General features: G+C 37.7%; 1 protein-coding gene and 1 long non-coding RNA gene across 4 annotated transcripts in view; one reads left to right on the top strand and one right to left on the bottom strand.

Annotated features, from left to right (window-relative positions):
- LOC137261053 (UDP-N-acetylhexosamine pyrophosphorylase-like) overlaps positions 1-21,114 on the top strand; it is a 42,873-nt gene that overhangs the window by 8,076 nt on the left and 13,683 nt on the right. Inside the window, exons 1-7 of one of the 3 annotated variants that reach the window (XM_067798719.1) lie at positions 9,289-9,341; positions 10,793-11,110; positions 16,832-17,036; positions 17,697-17,872; positions 18,781-18,953; positions 19,177-19,370; positions 19,905-20,048. In XM_067798719.1, the coding sequence (XP_067654820.1) occupies positions 10,834-11,110; positions 16,832-17,036; positions 17,697-17,872; positions 18,781-18,953; positions 19,177-19,370; positions 19,905-20,048 (1,169 nt within the window). In that variant the 5' untranslated portion in view covers positions 9,289-9,341; positions 10,793-10,833. Of the gene's footprint in view, positions 1-9,288; positions 9,342-9,655; positions 9,742-10,792; positions 11,111-16,831; positions 17,037-17,696; positions 17,873-18,780; positions 18,954-19,176; positions 19,371-19,904; positions 20,049-21,114 lie in introns of those variants that run through there. The other 2 variants (XM_067798718.1, XM_067798717.1) reach the window with 2 other exon arrangements.
- Positions 1,416-8,228, bottom strand: LOC137262254 (uncharacterized). The gene is made up of 3 exons (XR_010954904.1): positions 8,192-8,228; positions 2,252-2,414; positions 1,416-1,534 (listed from the first exon to the last, which is right to left on the bottom strand). It is a non-coding gene; the product is annotated as an uncharacterized lncRNA (long non-coding RNA).

Genomic DNA, 21,114 nt, shown 5'->3' with positions numbered 1-21,114 from the left:
CTCAAGTGTGTGTCATTCATCTTTACCATATATAATAGTGTGAGACAGATCCCCCACTATAAATACAAAGGGTAATTTCATCTCCAGAATAAGAAAATTTCACTTTTGCCCAGTGCAGGCAGTTGAGTTCACAGGGTATATAATCAGGGTTCTGTTTGATTTACAGTAATCCAAGGATTATGTAGTGGAATATATTAATGAAAATATATAGGAACACTTGTCAGTATCTCAGAGAAAGCTGGTGAGCAAATATTTATAGTATGATGGCACCAGACGGCCTTGTCATGATAGTTCAGTAAATGTACATGATATATGTGTGTACATATATACTGTTTGACTACTTTTTCATGTGACCTCAGAGGAACAGAGACTGATTCTGATTTGATAAGCCGACGTATTGCCACGTCAAATGAATTGATTTTTTAATGATAAAATCAGCTGTCACTCTCTTGTGTCTGAGGCCAATACAATCAAAAGACTGTTCATACCTGTCTTTCATTTAAGTTTTGATTCCTCAGTGTTATTATGTGTTATTGTTAATATGAAGAGAAAATCATGATGGCAAAATAACGAGTGGAATCTAAATGTGAATCTTCAGTCTGTTCTTGATGTTTTAGTTAGGAGAGATTGTGTTCAACTATCCGTCAAAATAGAAATATGCATTAAGGTGTACCGTATATCGCAAATTTTCAAGGTTTGAGACCCCCAGTGCTTTCGAGGTAATTTAAATTTCCAGGTCTGGGGACCTAAAGTATATAAAGATTTTAGACAAATTTAATTTCAAGGTTAGAAAAAAGTGGCCAGAAACGTCACTCACCAAACCAATACTCACTGAGTAGCCAGTGGTAACTGCCTTCAGACTGTTATAACTTCGGGTATGCCAGTCCATGGCAGCAATACCAGTAATGAAAACAAACATTTGATACTTTGTTGTGGAGGATTCTGACCAGTTGCTAACACATACTTTGTTTTCTTTTAATACAGTAAAATTCAGCTCATGATTAAACCTGGTCATTTAAGCGAAAGAATGTTACAAAAATATTTGGGTTTGTTCTCAAAGTAATCCAAATAACATAAAAATTGGATCATTAAAATACAATGAGTAGAAAGTTTGAATGCGGTAATAGTCATGTGAATATAGTAAATATGCTCTAAAAAACCATTTTGCCTTAAGGTGGTGGTAATTAAAAATAAAAAGCATGTTTGTTTGATATTAGACCAACAAATTTTCAGAGATAAAGAAAGGAAAATGAGATTACAAAGGATGCTTTTGTAATAAAAAAAAATATGAAGAATATCATACCAATATGTATTTTTAATTCGATAACTCTTAATTTTATTCAACGTGGTATTCATTTTTGAGTGTTAAGTGTCTGGTTCAGCATGTTGTTGTCTTACAACTTGCAAGTGTGTCTGGCTGCCCAACTTCTTGTCACTAGACTGATGTGGCAGTGTCTCAGTTGCTTGTCTTCCCAATATCCTGTTTGTCCTACAAGCAAGAAGAAGCACATCAAGCGTCCCATGTTTGTCTTCCCTGTGCAAAATAAGAAAAAATCAAGGAGAAACAATCCTGAAATATGTACTGTTGACATCATCAGTGTTCTTCTCAAGGCTAGGAATTGTGTCAATCTTAGATGTTGAATTTTGATATCTGACATCATTTTGATATATTTTGTAAGAAAAAATATTTTCAAGCAAATTCAATTATTATATTTTAAGTATGTATTAACTGTTATCTACATGAAACAGTCTGTAAAGAGCATTTTGGAGCACCTTCCAGAAATATATTAAAAAAGAATTTTGATGACTTGTTTTAATATCATGTATCTGTCATGTACACCATTAGATCTCGCCAAATTGATTACATTTATAGTTGTCGAAGGCATGACAAACGCAATTGTAAAGCAATCTGGGGAATATAATGCAGAGTGCTGGTTTATGATTAGATATCAACCATAAAGTCATTAATGATTGATCAGTGTGAACACAATATTTCAGCATTCTTATCAAAATATATGCTCTAAACACTTTCAGATATTGAAACTAAACTGTTAAGCATTCCACAACAGTACTTCAACTACATTACCTTCTAAACTGGCATTCTTTGGGACTGGCCCAGAATGCTGATATAGTGAAATTTTCCCTTTCATCCATTGACTTGTCTATCCATCTTCACTCGCTGAGCAACTGACAAATTGTGACATGACAATTAATTCATAACACAAGTGACATGTGTCACTCACCAATTTACCTCATCTACCTAGGCCTAATCCTTATCCACACTGCTTTTGTCAGGCTACATCAGTGTGCTAAATGCTGATGGTAATCCACTGTGTTGTTAATACATGTTGAGCCAAACAGCCGATCAACAGGAGAGCTGAGATACCGGATGCCGTTTTAGAGAGCCCGAATTCCTGTACGAATAGTCAATCGAGTAGTGTTAGTTGTGCCAAAATACCGAATAGACTGGTGCTGTATTAGAAGACATGTAAAGGATCATTAATTAGCAAGTTTCTACCACGACCAACTTGTAGTGCCGATATTAAGAGCATGCTGATCGGAGAGATACTGGTTTAGAGGGCTTCCATGGTACAAGTATATTGATGTGATGACCATTTAACCATTGTGAGAATATTTTACACTAAGCATTATTGTACTGTTTTCATTATCAGCAATGACAGAAAAATGATAATGAGGTGTGGGGTTGTTTGACACATGCAGTTTCTGTGTGAGGAAACAAAACCCCAAATGGGTGTCTTTTCTCTTGTGATTGACCCTGATCGGTTAATCAGTGTCTCACTAGCTATCTTAAATGACATATACACTGGGCCCATTCATCCTCGTTATTCTAATTTGAGAATGCCTTGAATGATACGATCCTGAAATCAGAGTCAATCCAGTCCAAAAATCCTGTCAAATTACTGTTCTTTCTAGATTGAAAAGTAATATCCATATACGTGTAAACTTGATTCAACTTAGTTGTACTATCCCAAATATTACTGGAACATCTTGTAACATAAATTGATCGACCTCACTTGCCTGTCTTAGTACTTATAAAATGCTGAAACTGAATTAAAACTTTGTAGCTGGTGAAGTAAGTTAGTAATTTAGACTGCACTAACATCAATATGATGCAAATGTGATGCAGTGTCATGAATATTTGTAAAGAATGCAAATATTAGGTGACAAATACAATGACAAGTCTGCACCTGATGTAACTTTCATCGTATTCAGTGAAACAGTAACCGTAGTCATAAAACATAACGATTTGACTGAGTGTTAATTTATCTCAGCATTTGTCAGGGACCAAATTACAGTCAAATTATATATAGAAAAGTAGCTTTCATCCTGATAAAGAACACCCAAGTAAAACACTCACTTATAATATTCATAAATATTCAATTCTGTTGATCAGAAATAAAGAATGGCAAGTTCAAGATGGAGTGGTCAGCATCTCTTCACACATGAAGTAATATACTAGATAATCAACAACATCCTTACATTTTGATTAGAGCATATCAGTTTAATATGATGAGCTGTTGCTAGTATTTCCGAGTCTATACACCAACGAAAATTGTCTCTTAATATTTGAAAAAATAACTCAACTTTGGCAAGTTTGGTTCCTAAACTATGTTTTTTGACAGTATTTCTCTATAAATATCAATATGAGTAACTGATCACTGCTATTATTAGATGATAAGTTATGTCATATCACTGTCTCCAGGTTATGTTTAATTCCCACGCTAGTTTTCGGGGGCTAGTAGCACTGGTAGGTATTTTGTCGTGAGCCTCCACATTCTTGTTGGTGCGATCGTTGACTTGTCGGTCCCGGGCCGTGTTGAGCACAAACTGAGAGAAGCATGGCATCATCACACTTGGCTGTTTGATCAGACTTCTAATCTGTTGTAAATCCGCTTGGATCGTGACATTTTAGCCACCTGTGACCCTCACTGGCACCACTTGTAGATCTGCTAAAAGTTTACAATCCCTCGACTGACTAACACAGTTTTCTATCATTTGTCATAGCTTTGTATGACTTGAGAGGATATTAGCTAAAGGTTCTCTCAACATAGTTGTGCGTATTCTCATTTTGTGGCTTACAGAAAGGTAAGACAGAGTTTTATGGAAACACTTTCCTTCTTTTGGACAAATTAAATATGCAAAATGTCTGTTAAATGCTAAAGCCATATCTATTTAACTTTGATGCATTTTGTCTGTAATCTTGTAACAACTGTTCATTTTACATTTTATGAAATTGAAAACCTTTGAATTACTGTTGTGGATGCTTTTTCCCAATATTGTACATGTAACTAATGGCAAAATTAATTGATGAATCATGAATGACAGTGAGCATTCCATGTTAATCATCAGGTTTTAGAAATGCGGACTAGTGAGGTTTGATTATGCATAACATCTTGGCCTATTATAATAATGTGCTGGTCCATACATATATTGATCGATATGTACACATTTGGATTGGAAAACAGTTATATGAACTTGATAAGTATGGATAGATCTTGCAAAATTAGTACACCACTTTCTGTCATCTATAAAACTGAATATATCATGTTCACTAAAGTGGACATTAACCTGTTTTTTCAGAACCCAGTGGATTCTCACTGTCATATTGTGATAACTTAGTTTTGGAGACTGTAAGCATAACATTGATATACAAGTACATGACAAAATTCATATGATTAATGACATCATACATAATGTTATCACCACAGACGGCAATAAATCATGAATTACAGTTTCATCCTTTTTGTGTAAAATTTGGAGATTTCACAGCAGGAATAAATTATTTTGAGAACTACAGTGTACCCATTACTAGTGGTGTTTCGATTAATTGAAATAATCGGAAATTGGTCACAGTGACCAAATGACCAAGCAATCGATCACATTATCTCATCATCAAACACAAACAATTTTGGAATTACTGATTTAGTCTTAGGAACACTTGATTATGGAACATTTCTTCAAAGTTGTCAGGGAAACATGTTGTATTCTTAGAAAGCTCTCTTCACTTACTGAAAAGTCATGAGTCTTCATGAAGACTCCAGGAAGTTTATGTTCATAATATGTCAGTCATCACTTTAAAGCAGCAAGCTGCATCATGTTATACATATCTGCAATAGCAACCTGAATAGGAAAATCTGAAAAATGTTGTTAACCAATTTTTTTCTGACGACTGCTCATTAGTAATGGAACAGTCATCAATTGTGTGGTTTCAACCACTTCCCAACATTACACATTGCTCATTAAGTTGTTTGGTAACCATGGTAACAATAACCACAGGATTGCTCTGTGAAGTGCATTTTCCTTAATCATGCTAATTACATCATTTAATGGGCACAATAGCCATATTGACCACTGGATGAGGATTTGGTTCATTAGGGTTAAAGTGTGATGTAGCCAACATGCTATTCCACCAGTATTGATGCTTATCCCTATATCATACCAAGCAGAGTAATGCACAATCAAGTTCTGTGATGTCTTGTAGCCAGTGATCATTGATGATGATGGTCTAATCATGATGATTCCTTATATTTTTAAGCTCACTTGTTCTGCTATCTTGCATCTAGAAACCTCTAGATAAATATTTTCAGCTCTTTTATATGATATAAACCTTGGCCTTGAGGGTCTTCATTTTCGAAACTCTCTTAGCACTAAGATAGTCATAAGTGCCATAAATTCATAACGTTTGCTTAGCACTAAGAGAGCTTTGAAATCTAGGCTCAGATATGTAACTCTCCCTTTGATGTGCCAACGACCTGTTGGTAAGTTTTGTTTATTATTCAGTTGATTCTGTAAAAGGGAAATTAATTGTAGTCCAGGCATGACCAGTTTATCACTTTATTTACATATTTATATCCCAAAATACCTGCAGTCAAGAAGGTGAAAATGTGTGAACAAATTATTTTTAAATAGAAATATTTCATTTAAAGTGTGTTACTACATTGTGCCTTCTACCATATTTGCCCTATTATATTCCTTGTAACACTCCCCCAGTTGTTGGTGGTCATTAACACACAGTCCAAGTCATTAGCACATTGTCCAAATGTTACTTATCCTAATTTAAGATGAAAGGTTACCAGACATAATTTGAAGGAAACAATACATTGATGAAAAATGCCTAAAAAGACAGACAGATGGAACAGGTCTGTGAAAAGGGGTTAATAAACTTACACGGTCACTTCAGGCTTTACCCTGTATTTTGTTTGAAACGGTCATGACAGATCAGATTCCCCAGACCAATCTACTAAATTAGTGATAAAACTGATTACCTGTGAATTAGTCCACTACTCTGAAAACCCTGGACATGAGTTTGTGCTAGTTTGGAAATTCATGCAGCTTATGACAGCTAGTATGCTCAAGAAGCTGTTACCAGTGCCCCTAAAGGTGTTTGTTGTATAAACATCTATGAACCTTAAGCATAAAAAGCATGTTTGGTCAAGCTGGTTGGCATTGTGTTTCAGTTTAACCTGTGGCCATGACTATCAAACAGGGTATAATATGCTGAATATGGGATATTAGCGTGACTTCACCTTGTGCTCAGACACAGTATTTCGGTATGTTGAGTAAACTCATAAACTTCAGCCTTTCAGATACGTTGAAAGGAACATTTCATTTTTATCATCAACAAGTACCTAGAACAGGCCTATACATGGCCATCGGATTTGTTGCTTTTTCAAATAAAGTTAAGTCTAGTGATCCAAGCATCTAAACATATATGTTAACTCTATTTACTGGAATCAACATGTCTCCTGTCTAGTATCTGGTAGGGATCATTTGTGATGTTTGAATGTTAAAGTAGTTGTATATTTTTTGTGCCTGTGATAAAAGAAAATATGTTCCAGAGTTATGCAGTGTTCAGAATACACTCAAGCAGACGCTCATAGGAATACTGTAGGAGTGCCCAGGAACCGTATCTTTCTTAATTGTAGATCAGGTGTTATAAAGATGTTGAGGCTGATAGTGATAGTGATTCATCCTTTAATAACTATTATATTGTACATCCTAGACTTATGAAGGTCAGATGGAATTGATCTTCAATATTGTGAATGAGGGATTGGAGTTCAGAAAAAAAAGTCCATGGGAAAAAAAGGTACTGATAAAAAAGTTCTAAATTTGCCTAGGAAAAAAAGTCCTCCAGAAAAAAGTCCTACTTTTATATTTTTTACAACAAATGTTGAGAAAAATAATCAGATTTTTAATACTTTATTCACATACAACAGTGTAAATTGCCAAAAATACATTTGCAGGACTGAACATCATAAGGAGAGCGGTTATGAGACTTGGTCACTTCTGGGTTTTAATTTTGCAAGTTAGTCGAAACAATCTTTGATTTGTGACTTGCATGTTTAGTGTACATGTGGCAATCTACCATTAGCTTCAAGTCATGACGACAAACAGAACTCAAACAGTACTCCACAAGTCAGTTTGTTAAAACAATCTCGTTGTGAACACTAATTATACCTTGATTCAAACAGCTAATTTAACTATAATAAGTTACTACAATAACATCCATTTTATCTGTTTTCACAATAGTAGGACTTTTTTTTCAGATGACTTTTTTCCGGATTTGTTTTTCAGAGGACTTTTTTTCCCATAAGGTTAATGCTTATTGACTAGGTTGATGTCATTGTATCCAGGTTACATAGAACATTGTACAAAATGTGAACCCCTGGATTGCCTGGTCTAGTCTCAGTTAGCTGGAATGTTTCTTAGCGTAGCATTAACCAACAAACGAAAATATTATCACAACATGAAGCAACCTTCACTCATTAATGCATTCATTATTCATTGTCGTGTCATTTTAAAATATATTCATGTATAGTCTTTCCTGCAGCAAGTACCGGTACATTCAGTGAAGTAGCTTAGCCTGGATTAACAGTTTTACCTGAGCCATCTTGTCAAATGTGTGATTGGACATGCAGAAAACAAAACATGCAGGAAAGGTCATAGGGTATTATTTGTCAGATAAGCATGTAACATCATATCGTGTCATTTCTGGGAAATGATGGTGGTTAATTGTCTCTAGAAAGATCTTGGCTGGCCCCAGCTGGTATAGGGGTATTTTTTCATTTTGTCAGGCAATGCAATCAGTTGTGCGCATTGTTTAAGAGGCCTGTATGTCGACTTTCCTGTAAGCATTGGTCTAACAATAGTCTACCAACCCTGAACTTACTCAGGTCTGCTCACCTTCCTCCATTAGAGAAGTTTCTGCACCAGTGAAGGTGTAGGCTTATCACATGACAAGATGTTTCTCCTGTTTCTTAACAAACAAACTTAATGTTGCAAGCCTTTCTTAGATGTATAAAGATAGAGTTATGTGTCTGCCAGAGTAACCGGCATTGCAACATAGCCTGACACATTGATGTGTCAGTATGACTAGCTGTCCATAGGGCTTCAGTGAGCCATGCAACTCATGTAAACAAGGGGTAGGTACTTAAATAGAAATACAGAGTTCACAGAAACATACTCTGCATGCATAGATTCTGATCTACTTGATTTGAAGAAGTACCTAAAAACAGCAACATATAAAAAAAGCAATAAATTTTGAAATCACTCGGGATAATCATGTATGAAGAAGCAATATATGATGTGATAAACATAACTTTAAATGCAATACGTATGTTTGCTGGTAGCCAGCTGATATATCTGGCATGACCTTACAGTGGATAGAAATGGTTTCTACATTTGCTGGCATCATTGACAGCCAACAGCCCGTGTTATCATTCAACGCATGTTCATTTTTCCCATTTTGCCTGAAAGGTGACATTATGTAAAATACACCCTTAACCACAGGGTTTTATTTTAATAGAAAGTTATTGAATTCAAGTATGTAACGATACCATATGGCATGAAACGTTCTATTTTACTTTTATTGTACAATCAAATGTCACTATCTACAAGATAATACAGATGTTCTTTGAAAGTTGAAATTGAATTTAACTGAATTGCTCCTTTTCACCTGACAAACTCGTGGGAATAACTCAGAAACTTTTACATGCCTCCCCAAAACCCCATTACAATTGTGGTTAAAGTTCCTATTATCAGTGTCCAAATTCATTATATTCAAAGTGTAATAACGTCACTTACATCGGTCATCACTGGTTGAAGATTGAAAGTATGCCATACCTCCCAGACCTCCCTTTAATTGTGACTCTTCAGAAAATACAAACAGTTGTCAGTGGAGAGATACCTGGCAGTAACTTATCAGGAGGTGCAATAGCTGCAGGCATGCAGGCATGCAGGCTGACTGAGATACAGACTGTGCAACTTATGATGTAATGTTGTTTAAATTGCTGCTTTTGTTTTGTCATCAGAGCTAGTAGGTGAGTGATAGCTTCATCTTTTAGTAGTGACCTGAGGACTACTCCTTTGCATAATGGGTGTTGCTAATCCTTTCTCCTGACTGGAGGGCTTGTCATCCCAGTGATTATTGCGTATGATAAGGAGAGACAGTTAATGCATGTGACAGTCTTGTGTTGCTAATGTCAGAGTTATTAACCCACATATAACAGATAACACACATACAGCCTATGTAAGTGTAGATATATATACCTGTGATGTGGTGGAAGTAAGGAGTTTATGTTGTGCTGATGTAGATAAAGCACTGTCCACTACTGAGGGTACAACGCTGAAAGAAGTGGGGGCGTGAGATCAGTTTACACAAGGACTTGTAACATACCCGCTGGGTGACAGTTAGGGACTGTTGGATTGAGAGTATTTAAGGTCAGTCAACATTACATTTACTTGTTTGCTGGCACAATGTGACAGGTCAAGCAGGAAGTGTCATGGGCATAGTATTGACTTTTATTATTAATCAACTGACAGTGAGCCTTCCTTTTGATGCTTTTGTTTAAAGATTTTCCCATACACATTGCTGATTTTCTTCCATATCTTATAGTTAACACTGATGTTGGCAGTGTCAAGTGCTACATGGTAAATCAGACTATACATTTGCTTTTTTGGAGTTCACACATGGTGAGATGTTCCATTGTCAGTATTACTGTGGATTGCCAATATGCAGGTGTAGATTCATGATTTGAGCAGACCTCCAACATTCTGTACTATTCATATAAATGTTGTGTGTCATTGTGGCCTACTTGTTCTGGACTGCTGCCTGTACTCATAACACTGAGGCTACACTTTTGGATGAAATTTGTTAGTATGTGCTACACTTTCTCACTTCTTTGGATGAGCGGAATATAAATAGTGGCCATGGATCATTGGTAGAAATGTTTAATTAGTTTCAAATGATTTAGTACAGATGATGTGGGCAGGGTAATGTAATACTGTGGTTAACACCTTTTACACTAAACCTGCAGATCGTATGAAAACAGATTTTATTTCAGCGTTCAAAACCTTAAGAAAAACGTTTCATTCAGCTAGTGTAAAGAGATTTCATGATGAAACAATTGAAACCTAATGAGAGATGTTCCAACTTGAATCGAGACTCAAACTTCACCTTTATTTTTTTATTTCTACACCCGGACTAGGTGTGATAACACTACAAGAGACACTATCACATGAATTATGTCTGTAAATATCTGTTTCATAAATGATGCATGTTATGGTTGTAATCTGAGATTCATTCATATTCAACACTAAATTGCGCAACTGCAGCATCTGTGTGATTATTCCTGTTGTATTAATAAAAACAATGTGTTATTACCACTGTGCAATCTATGAAACAGATATGAGGTGACCCTTACATGATGAACCAGCCCCAAACTTTTACGCCAGAATTACAGTTCTTTTCAAGAAGTTTCATTTATTGCAGCAAATAACAGCACACATCACCAACACAAACATCCAGTCAATATGGACATAGATGGTCTGAGATCCACCCTCAACAAGTACGGACAAGGGCATTTGCTCAGGTTCTGGGACGGGTTGAGTGCAGAGGACAAGGAGCACTTTTACAAGGAGCTGACCAGTATTGACTATGAGGAAGTCACCACCTTCTACAAGAATGCACAGGAGTTCTTGAACTCTGCTGCCCAGAAGATTGATGATCATCTTCAACCCCTGTCCTCAGAGGTCTGTGGCAGTTCCTCCAAGACCGACCCAGAAACACTTCACAGTTACGGGAAAAACGGTAAGTGCCTCTTTGCTGCATATGTAACATATTATTGTTTTATTTAGAAGTTATATGCAAGAGAAGTTTCTCATAATTGCCATTATCAAACAATACATTGTTTCAGGGAAAAAAATTGAATTTAAAGTTCTGATTTAGTTACAGCTTTTGTAGTTATTTAAGAAATTTTGTGAAAGTTAATGATTTTGTTTATGTGTTTATCCTTTGTTTCATAAGTGAATGATTATCCATAGATACATTTCTGGTTAATATTTTATTAAAGAAGCATTGTCATCTCAAACACAATGTCTTGAAAATACTGGGTAACCTATTCAATGACTGATCTGTTGGAACAAACCATTGATAATCAATATTGGTGATGTTCACTGATAAAACCTGGCCAACTCTCATTACTACTATGCTGTTTCTATTCACTTGCATATTCTGTGAATCTTACTGAATCATTCTATGAATTCAGTTTGTTATTTATGATTACTGGAATTGAGCATTCATGTATTTGTTCAAAGGGAGTATTTTCACTTGAATTTAGAATTTTTTTATAACAACTCAATCATATACAAATATATGTATTTAATTTGACTGTATTGTGGTCACCAGTCACTATTTCAGTCTACAATCCTGTCATTGAGTCCTTGCAGTTGGAACAAATGGAGATTGAAAATCCACCCTTTTTTTTGCTTTTTTTGGTGGTTTGTTCAGGGTCTGTGTGCTCTCCGAGTTGTGTAATGATGTCAAACTGTAGATGATTCTCCTTGCCATTATGTTCTGAGTTAAAGTGGAGTTTGTCACATTTGTGAATGATTTCAGCATAGTGGTCTGATAATCAAATTCTGAAACGTCTTTTGGTCACCAACATGTTGTTTGTTTCAGCGTTTGCACTTAAGTAGGCAAACTACATTCCGGGATTGGCAGGTGTAGCTTCATTTGTTGAAGACCTTATTTGTGATTGAGCTTTTGAAGGTGTCACTGCCTGGTGGTATTTTGCAGATTTTGAAGTTAGGTCTGTCACACTCATTGTCGACAGTTCGATCACTAATTTGTGGTAATTGTCAAGGAAGCGCAGACAAGCTCTGACTAGGTGATGCTTGAGAGTTTTGTTTCTGCGATAGTCAGCAATATGTGGTAAGATGAAAATGGCTTGTCATGTGTAGGTGCTATGTATCTGCCTGTGTTTTTTGACAGTGGCATTGAGTTCCATGTTCATGAGATTGTAGTCGCTAACTTGGACCAGTCCGTGTTTTTTTTAATTGTTCCTTATTTGGAGAGGATAAAAGGAGTTCTCTCCTCTGAGTCAGACCTATTTTGTTTTGTTGTACATGTTTCCTAGGGTAATCTTGTTTGGGGTAATAGTTGATGAGGCTCACATAGGTGCATTAGGGCCTCAGAGCCTCCAAATGGCCACCTCGGCTCCCACAGCCCCGAAATGTCCCTGTGGGAAGAAAGATTCTTGTACTTTCCAGCAGCTCCAGAAAGCAGAACCACCACAGGGATATCGGAACAGTATTCGTCACACACCATTGCCCAACTATGGCAGTCCCAAGGACATGGAAGTGGCAACGGCTTTCATGTCCTTGGGACTGTTGTAGTTGGGCAACGGTACAAGAATCTTTCTTCCCAAAGGGACATTTGTCCACCAATCTGTCAAAGAGTTTGTGTCAAAGGCACCACTGGAGGCAGGTGTCGCCCTACAGGTTCTCTAAATCGTAGATGCAGTTGGGGATCTCAGTTTCTTCAGGAACCTCCAACTGGTGATGATCCTGGGGTGTGTAGTCTGTCGCTTTGTTTTCCCACAGAACAAATTTCTTGCTGTCAATAAAGTGGTCGATGGCGCCATACTTGCAAGGCAAGTTGTCCGATTCAAAGACAGTGGGGAGTTCCGACTGCAGCAAGGCAGTCTGTGCATCAGTGGTTGTGTATGTCCTTGGGTTATGTACAGCAATTGTTGGCGAGAACGCCTCTGCGTTTGTCTTCTGCGGGTAGAATTTGGTTGGGCAGGTAGATGTAGACTAAATCCACTATTTTGCTGTCCTCTACGAACTCGCGAAAGTACAGCAAATAACAGTTCCAGAAGCTGACAAATGATCTGGTTGTGCTCATAGAACGTGTGGCCCGATCACTCCAGGATTTGTATCTCTCTGTCGGAGAGCAAGATGCAGGAACACTTCTCCAGCAGGGTCACGAAGACTTTGGCCATGTCAGAAGTTGTCTTTGTTTGTGGCTCGGGGTCTATACTCCTCAAATTCTCTTACATCTGGCTTGCAATATGTCATATTTCCTCTTCGCTTCCCAAATGACAAAAGACCAGATCAGATCTCGGCATAGGCTTGGCGCTACAACTTGGTTCCTGGAATTTCTATATCCATGCACTTTCAATGTCTCTAATTGGAGTGCATTTCCATTTCAGTGGAATTTTTAGAGACACTCTTTCTCTTCCAGAAGAAGATTTGCACAAAACTCTACTGTTTTGGATGGGCTGTGGGAGTTGAGGTGGCCCTTTGGAGGATCCTAGACCCTGATGCATCTATGCGAGCCAGAACCACTATTGTGTATACTACTGATGTGTTTCAACCATAGGAACTGACTGAAAGGGACTTTCAACTTGATACATATAGGGTGACAGGATGTGTATACCAGGAAGGAGTGTGTGTCTGTGGATTTACAATACAATATTGTGTGATACCATGTGTCTAAAAACAAAACTTTGTCTCTAGAGAATTCAGCCGTGAATTGAATAGTTGGGTGATAGCTATTGAGGTGATTGAGAAAGGTTTCTAGGCGTTGTTGTCCTAGTGTCCATATCATAAAAATATCATCAGTGAACCTTACATATATGAAGGGTTGTTCGGTGTGTTGAGCCAGGAGTTTTTCCTCTAGTTCATCCATAAAAATGTTGGCATATGAAGGTACTAGTTTTGTCCCCAAACCAGTGCCCCTGACTTGGAATTAATGGGTGCTATTAGAGATGAAGCTGTTTTTATGTTAGACAGTGTTTAGGAGGTTTTAGGATGACCATGGAGCTGATTTGGCAGTCTGATTTGAACCATCTTATTGCCTGTGTTACTGCTCTTAGTCCTTCACTATTTGGAATGTTTGTGTAAAGAAAAGTGATGTCCATGGAGACCTGTAACGTGTCTGGGTCATCCAGGTGATTGTCTGATTCTAGTCATTGAATGAAGTTTGTTGTGTCCCTGATGAAGCTGACGTACTCTTTGATGAAGTGTTTGATGTGTTCATCTACAAAACTACTGATTTTTTTCAGTAGGTGTATTGTTCCCACTAATGAAGAGTCTGCTGGGGACTTTCCAGGAGTGAGGCATTTATGGATCTTAGGAATCTGCCAGCATGGCAATCATTTGGGAGGGGACCCAAAATGCTTTGTGGGATATTTCATCCTTTAAGTAACCCTTGTTCAGTAGGCTTAATTTATCAGGACTAATGATGACACTTCGGTCTGGCCTTGTGTATTCTCCTTACTATTGTTTATCCCCATATACATAACATGAATGTGAAAACCCAAAACCCAGTAAGTGTAAGAGGGGCTTCACTGAGGTTACATCGAACATGCTTCTCAGGCATAGAACAATGTACAATAAATCAAGTTTGTTTTTTCTCAGTGTGAATATGTTCCTCTAAATGAGTCATAAATGACAAGTTCAAAACTTGCCCTTATGCATGTAGACAGTTTCTCTTTCCATTTTAGGTGGGCGGTGCAATTAATATGCATAAATGTAGCCTTAAACCTTATCACTCATTGCTCTTTTATTGCTCATTATCAATCATTACTCTTTGACTCCAAAATGATGCTTCTATTATACTGAGTTTACTGCTTGTGTAATTTGTGTAGGCCACCTGATATGAAATGCTGTCGCCTTCCTGGTTGACAGGAGGCACTCATGTTTGTCCTGAAACAGTGGCGTGTAATTCTTATCTAGAGTGTCTACCTGATAACATCTTGACTATAGGGTATAAGTACCATTACGTTTTGTGTTGTGTAACAACTGATTCATTAACGCCCTTCAACCTTCATATCAACATTATTTGTTATCTTGTAGATAGATCATTTGTATCAGATGTGTGTAAAGAAAGACATTACACATAACTCACCGTATTTTACAACTGATCGAATGGCTTAAATATTGTCAACAGAGTTAAAAGTCATTCCCTGTATGCTGAAAGTTAAACTTTTAGAGTTTCCAAAATTCAAATACAAAGAGCCTACTCCCTCAAGGAACCCTTGATTTAGAATACAGTAGAACATTGTCAAGTGTATGCATTTACCATTTTGGGAAAAACATTCAGACAGGTCATTTGATTAACAGACTAGCAGTAAAGCTAAATGAACACACGATTTGAACAACCTATATTTCCTGTTGGTTTCTGAAGCCAATCATTCAACCTGATGCCCATGACAAGTACCAAATGTGACATGATTGTGTGATGACAGTATGCCATTATGGACAATTTCTGTGCTATTGATGCTTCTTGTCCAGATCACTTGGATTGATATACTATGAAACTGTATGATGTTGCTGGGGCATAATACTACATTCATTCACTCTCCATGGAAAACTAACCATCCTCAGCTTCACCTGAAAGACAGGGGAAATGCTTTGCTGGACAGACAATGCAGGTGTCGTTTCATAACAATTTTCTTTTTTGACTATACCTGTATGCCTATAACACTGAGTGTAAGGACTGTAGACAGTCACACATCAGTGACACATCAACATCCTTGATTATACCTATATGCCTATAACACTGAGTGTAAGGACTGTAGACAGTCACACATCAGTGACACATCAACATCCTTGATTATACCTATATGCCTATAACACTGAGTGTAAGGACTGTAGACAGTCACACATCAGTGACATATCAACATCCTTGATTATACCTATATGCCTATAACACTGAGTGTAAGGACTGTAGACAGTCACACATCAGTGACACATCAACATCCTTGATTATACCTATATGCCTATAACACTGAGTGTAAGGACTGTAGACAGTCACACATCAGTGACATATCAACATCCTTGATTATACCTGTATGCCTATAACACTGAGTGTAAGTCAGTAAGACAGGCACACATCAGTGAAACATTAACATCCTTGTGGCTGATACTGTTACATTCCTTAGACAAGTGGCAAGATAGAAATAACAAAGAGCTTTAGGGCAGAGGAATACCCTGATCATTCATGACAAGACTGACAATAGGGACTATGAAATAACCGAAGTAGACACAGACAGAATATGTTTAACCTTTTGAATAAACGTGATATTGCATTTTTTTTCTTCAAATGACATTTTGCATTTTCAGTCAAACCTTCAACATAAACACCTTTTATGACCATCCCAGGGAAACAATCCTGAATTTTCAGTTTCTCTGATAACACTATGTGGACCTCAGATCAGAGTATGATGAAAAATAATTACTCTCTTATTCATCATACTTAGGCAGTTAACTTTTCATTCGCCCTATGTACATCATATCACAGGTTATTGTTACACCATATGTCGAAGCTGTAATGTGTATATTAACTCTTTGTGTAATTTGTGCACAAGAAAAAGCATGCACACACACAAGCATGCACACACACAAGCATGCTCTCACACATTATTATGGACTGCATTGTGAGAAGACAAATTGAAGTAAGTTTGAGCATAGTGTGTGTATCACACAAGCTGTAATGTTTCATGAGTGTCCATGTATCCCCCAGGTCTGGCCGCGGTCAGCGAGAACAAGGTGGCTGTGTTGCTGCTTGCTGGAGGCCAAGGGACCAGGCTGGGAGTACCCTACCCCAAGGGCATGTATAATGTGGGACTGCCCTCCAAGAAGACCCTTTATCAAATTCAAGCTGAACGTATTTTGAGTGTTCAGAACTTAGGCAAGAAACAGACAGGCAATTCAGGAGTTATACCATGGTGAGCTTATTGAATTTTACATGCATACAGTTCGGGGCTTCATTCCATAAAGTGATCTTAGCGCTAGGGTGATCATAAGTTCAATACTTTCACATAGGACTACAATCTTTGTAGCAATAAGATTGGTTTATGGAACAAGACCCTGAAACATGTCAAATGCTGCATGCACTTTTTGTAGATGAAGATGTGACAAAAAATACTTTGAGACCTAAGACAGACCTCAAAGGTGAGGTGATATTCTGCTTAATAGTGATATTTCTGGTGCTCCTCGCCAAGATGTTGCTGGAATATTGCTAAAAGTGACATGAAACCAAACTGACTCACTTAATAATGGCTGTGCTTTTTTAATGCATAGAAATTGTACGTATCAGAAATCCTTATTTCAAGTGGGGGTTCACAGCTAAAGTCAAGTCTGTGATATTCGCAGTTCATGGAATGCCTTCTGGCCGCTTGTCTACTCAATGAACAAACTTTATGTTCCGTATGTACCTAATTAATTATTTAATTTTAGTAGGCACTAATATTGCAAGTCTTTATTTTGCATGGGAAGACCTGCTAAGTTGCTATTTCTCTATATAATCAAAGTGAAATGCTGCAATGTGTTCCCAATATGAAAATGCAGGTAACAGCTGTATATTCCAGTACCTATAATGGTTTCAGGTACATTATGACCAGCGAACACACAATGGAACCCACACGGGAGTTCTTTGCCAAGAACAACTATTTTGGTCTGCAGAAAGACAATGTTGTTCTGTTTGAGCAGAGTTTGCTCCCTTGCTTCAGCTTTGATGGAGAGATTATATTACAGAGTCCCTCCAAACTTGCCCTTGCTCCAGGTAAGATCTAGCTATTTTTCCAAATAGCCCTTGCTCCAAGGGAGATCAAGCTCTTCATCAAAAAGCTTCCACTTGTATTTTCATTTTCAGTCTCATGAAAATCAGTTCTTTAACTCTGATATGACTGACAGGGCTAAAAACAGATCAATGAATTTGGTTTACTGATACAGAAGTGAAAGTTGCATAGTTCATTTATACCAAGAATTTAGAAGCTTCATACCTGATTTGGTGATCAGAAAAATCAACAGCCTGTGAATGAATCCTCAAGACTTCACAGAACGAGATATTGTGTCAATCTGAGGAATAATCCACTCCCCCCTCCCCCAATATTCATGGATCCACCCATGTTATGTACTGATTCTCATAACACTGTAGATTATTCATAACAGACTGCTGAAGAGCTAGTGTTCATTCACAGATAGTACAGTAAGTGAAGCCCATTCATGCCATCACCTTCTGTGATAATCCTAACCTGTAAAGGGTTTGCTTAGAATTTGGGCATTCAGTAACCAATGCTTGTCGTAAGAGGTGCCCAACAGGATTGGGTGATCAGGCTTGCTGCCTTGTTTGACACATGTCTTCAGTTCCCAATTTAACAGATTGAAGCTCCTGCTGATAATCACTGAACTGTCTGGTCCAGACTAGATTACTAACAGTCTGCCGCCATATAGCATGATTATTGCTGAGTATGGCATAAAACTAAACTCACTCACTCTGATAATTCTGGATTGTGGCTAAGTTTGGCTGAAATTAGCTCACTCACTTATTGGCGATTTTCACTCTTCAGTTCTATTTGTTTCACAGTCTGAAGTGATGGAACTCCTTCGTCACTTATTATTGAGGCTTGACTTCAGCATGTCAACTTTCCAAGTTGCCTGTCATTATAAACTACGTTATCTTTGTTATAGATGGTAATGGAGGCTTGTACCGTGCCCTACGTCGAAGCAAGGTTCTTGATGACATGGAAAAGCGTGGTATTGAGTACATACATGTCTACTGTGTAGACAACATTCTTGTCAAAATGGCTGACCCCATCTTTATGGGTTTCTGTATCTCAAAGGGAGCAAACTGTGCTGCAAAGGTATGATGTATTTTCCAGTATGTTCTATTCATGTTCAACAATAAATTATAGGTATTGGAGCCGTAAGTACTGAATGGGCTGATTAACACTTGAAACTTTCATAGTGATATATGATAGCATGGCAGTCAAGCTTTGCTGCAAGGTATAATATGAGTGTATCGTGAAGTATATGTGTGTGACCAAGCTGGGTTTGTGTGACTTAGTGCTTGATCCTGTGTTGCAGGTTGTGGAGAAGGCATTCCCGACAGAGGCTGTTGGGGTGGTCTGTAAAGTGGATGGTGTGTACCAGGTGGTGGAGTACAGTGAAATCACCCAAGCCACTGCCGAGAAAAGAAATGCAGATGGCAAACTGGCTTTTAATGCTGGCAATATCTGCAATCATTTCTTCACAATCGACTTCCTAAAACATGCATCTGAGTAAGTTGTTTCCATGAAAACAGACCACAAAGAAATATGTGCACTCAAGAAAGACCATACAGATTCATGATGAAAAATAAGCAATAATTTTTCCAAATGCATAGTAAATAAATTATAGAACATGATATATATATCATGGCAATGCGTAGATATTTTGCAATGGTGACTTAAAGTGCTGATGAGAGCATTTAAGGAAAGAGGCAAAAAATACAATAATCTTAGGTACAAACATTTTAGTGATTTTCTTATAGGATATTTATATAGCGTACATATCCATGCAACTAGTACATGCTCAAGGCGCTGGTATTTTTTCAGTCTCAGTGGCACATGATATTATCAGTGATATTTCAATACTTACAGCCACTAGGCATGAGATACAGTGTCTTTCTCATGTATTGCATGTACTGGCTTGTCCATACCAAACAGTTTTGGAGGATTCAACCTATTTCCTAACTTCTTAATGTTGATGATGTTATGACCAAAACTCTGGGAAAACAATGGGACATTTGTCTACAAACTACGATTGTGTGACAGTGGTCCCCAGGAGAGTCAGCTGAAGCACCATGTGGCAAAGAAGAAGATCCCATACGTGGACAGTGAAGGCAAGGTCCAGAAGCCAACCACAGCAAATGGCATTAAGATGGAGAAGTTTGTCTTTGATGTCTTTCAGTTTGCCACGTAAGTTGAGATCTGGGGCATGTTACCAGATGCTTTAGGATTTTGTGGAACTTTATGAAAAGATGTTATGTCTAGATGCTGCTAATGCTGTCATTCTACAAAGCCATCTTAGTCCTAAGGGAAATTTTGGTCCCTTACTTAAACACACAACATAGTGCTAAGGTTGTTTTGTAATATGGGACACACACATATTGATCCTGGGCCACTCACCACTCACTTAGTGCTAGTGGTTGTTTTGTTATTTAACTCCACACTCAGCAATATTGAAGTTAGTATAATGCCAATGGGTGTCAAAGGCAGAAAATGTCTACTGATATCGTTTTAGGGCTTTCCTCCATTAGTAATTGACTGATATCTGGAATATTATTTCTGTTACAACAAAATCCCAAGTTGTCAAGCCATGAGCTAGAAAACATGTTGTGAATGCTACTGTGGAGGATGTATTGCCTTATTATGGAGAGGGAGCCCTCTGCTGGTGTTGGGATCGTGGCTAGTAGTACATCATCTACATGGGGCAACCATGAATAGTTCATATACCTTGTCACTGCTATTCAGTACATCAAGGCCAAATGGTAAACTCCTCAATTCCAGGACTTGATGCATAGGTCTTGAGAGTATAATAGCCGCCCATTGCCTGTTGCAGCAATCTCTTGATAATGCTGGCACCAATTACAGTCATGTTTCCTACAAATCATTTTTAATTGTTGGATATTCCCCTTGTTTTAGGTTATCCCAGGTCGACATACAGCCCCTTTTTTTTTTTTTTTTTTTTTTTTTTTGGGGTGGGGTGGGGAGGTGTCTTGTATTAAAAGACCAGTAGATGTTTCGTACCACTGTCAAATTCTGGTCAGGGTCACCGCCCTGATTACCATGCAGAATGTGTACATGGACTATATCATCTATTCATGGTAACTATGGTAACAGCATGCATGTACTTCATTTTAAAGCAGTATTTGATACATACCCCGTGTTGGAGTGAGCAGTGTATTACCTTTTCTGTACATATAAGCTTCTACTTACACCATTATATGTCCAAACATATAGCTATCTTTTGTTTCAGCTAGAT

Source organism: Haliotis asinina, chromosome 14, assembly GCF_037392515.1.
Source record: "Haliotis asinina isolate JCU_RB_2024 chromosome 14, JCU_Hal_asi_v2, whole genome shotgun sequence".
Lineage (NCBI taxonomy): Eukaryota > Metazoa > Mollusca > Gastropoda > Lepetellida > Haliotidae > Haliotis > Haliotis asinina.
The sequence above is the reverse complement of the archived record's forward strand: the minus strand, read 5'-3'. Positions and strand labels throughout refer to the sequence as shown.